Raw genomic sequence first — 5000 nt, forward strand, 5'->3', positions numbered from 1 at the left:
GCTTTGTGAAGTTTCTAAGTTAAAATCCACGTGAAATGGCGAGGGCTACATTGCATGGTATATATTTGCAGTTCTCATAATATACCCTAGGTGTGCTGTGTGCAGTTTGCGTGGTCAGCGTGAGACCCAAATTACTAAGCTTTTGTGAAAAATGGTTTGCTAAGTTACGGTATGTTTTCACTCCATTCAAGTATCCTATCAAAAATATGTAACAATTTTTTCAATAATTCATTTGCTGTATTCCTTACGTGCATATCAACATAGGCACACAAACGCCCATCGTATAGACAAGGCCTAAATTCACGTATGCCTCTAAAGTTTGCAATGATCTTTTTTTCACTCCCGTCAGTTAGTTGATCAAAATAATAATCACAAGCTTTCTCTCTAGCTTTCTCTCACAGCCACACTTGATAATCCTCACCTGGGTCTTTTTCCACCTTTGTGAAATGTGAACGATGTTTTTTTTTCTTAACGAATTCTGTTTTATTAATTAATTAATTAATTAATTTATTATTATTATTTTTAGAATTTATCCACTTCTACCTTCACTGGATGTGGACGATATCTCCGTTAGAATGTCCTTTTTCTATAAATCTTTAATACCTTTGCATAACCGATCGCGACGATTTTGTGGTATGTATGGATTCCGCTCACTCTCGACTATCCAATTATATAAAAAGTCTGTCACGGACTCCCCCCCCCCCCTCCACCCATTAGCAGGGAAATAGCGGAGTAAAATATGAATAGACTACAGTAAATACCTAACCATTGTAATAATACACAATGAATAAGTCACTGCAATGCATAATAAAGGGGGCTGCACCCCTTGCAACTAATCCCCTAGGAACTGTCCCCCCCCTCAACCCCCGCCTTGGAAGATGAAGAATCCACCAAGCATGTACGACTGGAGAGAGCATGAGATAATCATTTCCCAGTTCAGCAGCTTCTATCAATCAGGCTAGAACCACATAATTCCTAAGTTATATATTGCCGTGTTCGCCCCGCATGTGGGCCGTACGATCAATCTCTGGGTAGGGGATGAGGGGGGGATTGCAGTCCCCACGGACGGGGGTCGCAGGGGAGCACAGTCCCATGTATTCAGCAGAATTAGTGTTATCATATTACTGTTAGTTTACCCCGCAATTTCCCTGGCACCTTTCATGCCCTCCCTTGCTATCGGGGCCAAGAATGTGGGGGTTTTGGGGGCTTCCGCGGCACAGTTGCGAGGAATCCATCGATCCTAACATTGTCTCGATCGGTTATGCGAAGGTATAGTGAAAAAAAAAGACTAAATTTTCCATGTTCTACCTTTTTATGTATCGATTTGCCGAATTTTTACCCTCTCTTCGAGATGTGAACGAAACTGTTTACGTCTTACCCTCTCTGGGAGATGTGAACGAATTCTCTATTACAATACGACTTTTCTTCTAAGATCTTTTTTTTTTTTACGATATGAAAGTGAATTGGAGATTTATATCTTAGTAATAATTAGCAAATTTTGACTCGATGGAACGAAGAGATTCTTTATTAATGAGTACTAACGTATCTCTAGCATATCCATCATGGCGATGTTTTACAAGAATCACTTTATCGTTTGGCTAAATACGAGAGCCAATTAAGGGCAAATCCCTATATATTTTGCAATAATACATTAATTAAAATTTAGGACTATACCTCATTATATAATATTTCGTCACGAATATGTAAGTTAGACAGACAGTCGCTAAGAAGAAGAAGCAAAAAGGTTACAAAAATAGACTTAGAAAGAAAAGTATCAGACTTAACAAAAATCGAAGTTTAAGTTTATATTGTATTATTTTCGGGATTCGTTTGTCACTGATCGCGATGTGCATTGTTTTAAATCTTATATAACGTCATTAAATTTATTTATGCATATATATTTCTTAACTGTTCTGTTTTTTTTTTTTTTTTTTTTTTTTCCTCCCGATAACAGAACGCCGATGAAAAGGAAATTACAACCGTAAGATTTTTTTTTTAATCAATAAACTCGAAGTGAAAGAAAGAAGAAAAAAAAGAAAACGAAAAAAAAAGAAAACGGATTCTTACACGCGAAAATATGTACACGCGAAATTAAAGGGGAACAGTTAAGGTTAGGTCATTTAGCGGTTAATTGTCCTGGTTAATGAGGAGAGAGGTTACAGATTCGCGTAATTACCTCCGGCTTATATTCCTCTTAGGGGGGGAGGGGAGGGGGGGAAGGTAGATTAAATGGAGAGGGGGGGGAGGAGGGAAGACGGGAGGGAGAGGGAGGGGGAGGGAAGGGAGGCGGGAGGGGAGAGGAGACGAGGAGGGAAGGGGAGGGGGAGGGAGAGGGGGAGGGAGGGGAGAAGTGGAGGGATTGCTGGGGACGAGACGGAAGTGGGCAGGAGGGGGGGAGGGAGGGAGGGGAATATGGTGATAAGGGAACGGGAGACGTTGAGGGGGAGGGGAGGGCAGAGGAGGAAAGGGAAGGGGAGGGGGAGGGGAGGGGGAGGTAACATGATCGTCGAAACGGCAGCATCTGGCTGGCTTGGTCTAACCTTTTTGTTAATATGAACAATCAATTCGGCTCATTAGAATTTCTGATTTCTTTTTTTACGAAAATACAGTGAAGTCAGAAGTCCGGATTAATTTCTATGACGACGCAAACCTATCATGAACAAAACATGACATGTTCATTTATAATCACACATATATATGCACACAAACATGCATACATAATTATAAACATACGCATACGTAAATACGCACACACACACACACGCACACCCAAGCATCTATTGTGTCTGGTTCAAGAAACTGTGTGTACGTATTGTGCAACAATAAAATTGTCAATAATCTTAGAAGCAGAAGCTCAAGTGTGTGTGTTTTTTTATACTGCTTCTTGTAAACAAAACAGAACACAAATAAAATCCTCACTAAATATCCACAAACAACTAAATCAATATCCACACAGAAATAAAAATAAAATTAGACTATGGAACCCCATCAAGGTAAAACTTTACTCAACCTGGATGTAGTGAGACCAGCTAACACATCCATGTTTTGTGTACGTGGCGAGTCAAGCAACTGTGAACAGGAAGTCACTCTAGAGCTACTGTGCCCTACCTTTCCGTCGAGGCCTTGAAACACCGTCCGAGGCTGTTGGGGAGCTCGCCTCGTCCTCGTCCTCATGTATGGTGTACACCTCACCGGGAGAATGGTCGTAGAATGTCATGGCCGTCAGGAGGCTGGGGGATTCCGGTTCCTCGTCGCTATCTTCGTGGTCTTCTTCTTCCTCTTCCTCCTCCTCTAGCTCTTCTTCGTCCTCAATCTCTTCTTCCTCTTCCTCCTTCACCACCACCCGCGCCATCGTCCGGTCGCCATTGCGGCTCTTCTGCGCCCCCTCGCCGCCTCTGCCGAGTGTCTTGTCCTCCTCCTCCTCCTCCTCCTCCTCCCGGATGGGTTCTTCGGTGAGGTCCTGCGGCAGAATCTCTCTCGGGGACTCGAGCGGCTTGTTCAGGAACGCGAGGTAACGCTTGACGTCTTCGGCGCTGACTTCATAGGAATCTTTATCGCCGGTTTTTCCGTCTCCGTCTTTGCCTTTGTCCTCGGCGTCTCTGGCTTTGTGCGTCTCCTCCTCGAAGCCATCTTTCGTGTCCTTCTTAGAGCTCTCGACGGCAGTTTTCGTGGAGAGTGAGCTTTCGATACCAGCGACGGCGGTGCGTTTAGTACCTTCGTCAGTCGGTTCTACTCTATTCGGCGAAGATACCCGCACCTTATCTGAGCTTTGGTCATCCGAATAATGATTACTTGTAATTGGGACAGGGAAAAGAGGTTCGAGTTTCGATAGTGACAGAGAAGAATTCGTGTGTAGGTCTGTTGGTCTCTTAGAATTCACTGAGTGTTGTTCCTTTGGGGAGGAAGGCTGTAATGTTTGCGAGCATGGCTGGGAAGAGCGTTTGGAAAGGAAAGAGGTGTTGGGGGGCAGGTTAGTGGACTGCTTGTTATACTCACGGTCAGCGCCAAGCTGGCCCTGGTGCAGCGTGTCCGGTTGGTAGCCCTGAGGACCCGGCCGCATCTCAGCTTGAGGTCCGAACATTCCCTGGAAGGCGAGCAGACGCTTAGACAGGACGAGTGTACCGGAAAGGAAAATGGAACAGCCACGTATAGAAATGTATTTTCTAGGTAAACAGTGAGAGAAGAGCGGAGGCCAGAAGTGCATAGGGAGAATATACCACTCCAAATGTCTATGACGTCATTCTATAAAAAAACAACATTTCAATACGATTTTAAACATGCTTCAAGCCGGTAGACTACATAGAAATGGGAGACGTAAAAATCACGGTAACATGGCAACTACATCAACAGTTTGGAAGGTCCTACCCTCTCCGCCTCGTCCGGCTGCTTGGAGGATGAACCCTGAGAGGAAGACGGACCCACGTCACTCATCGCGGGCTGGGAAGTGCCAGGCTGACTTTGGTGCTCCTCCGCGGGCCGCTGCCCCTCCCCTGGCTGGGGAGAGGGCGACACAGCACCGGAGGAGCTGCTGGGGCTGTTCGCCGAGTCGGAGGCCCCTTGGGACCGCATGGGCGACTGGCGTCCGTGCGACTTTGAATCGTTATATTGGACGCCGTTCACGGGCCCGCTTGGCGTGCCTCGCAGCGGGAAAGGACTACTCGTGATCGGGCCCGAAGGCAACGGCGAGCGTGTGTTATGAGAGGCGAAGGGAGAACTGGGGCCACGGGACCCTGGCAGCTCTCCCTGCTTTGCGGTAGCTTGGGGGCTACTCGAGCTCGAGTGCGTTCCAGACAGAACCTGTGGGCTGGGCGTGCTGTTGGGCCTTATCTGTCCTTGCGGGCCTTGGGGTCGAATGCCGAGAGGTCCCGGGTGCTGTTTGGTGGGTGGGTGTTGAGCACTTCCCAAGCCGCCCTGCTGGAGAACATGCCGCTAACTATATCAGCACTATTGAAACTAAGTCGCTACTGTGTGAGGAGCCATAACAGGTTCTGGGGATCTGA

At 46.2% G+C, this 5000-nt stretch overlaps 1 protein-coding gene across 1 annotated transcript in view; it reads right to left on the reverse strand.

Moving 5' to 3' along the window:
- LOC119574059 (collagen alpha-1(I) chain-like) overlaps positions 1–5000 on the reverse strand; it is a 67154-nt gene that overhangs the window by 21688 nt on the left and 40466 nt on the right. Inside the window, exon 6 of the mRNA XM_037921149.1 lies at positions 3997–4084. Coding sequence (XP_037777077.1) covers positions 3997–4084 — 88 coding nt within the window. The remainder of the gene's footprint in view (positions 1–3996; positions 4085–5000) is intronic.

Source organism: Penaeus monodon, chromosome 6 (assembly GCF_015228065.2).
Source record: "Penaeus monodon isolate SGIC_2016 chromosome 6, NSTDA_Pmon_1, whole genome shotgun sequence".
Classification (NCBI taxonomy): Eukaryota; Metazoa; Arthropoda; class Malacostraca; order Decapoda; family Penaeidae; genus Penaeus; species Penaeus monodon.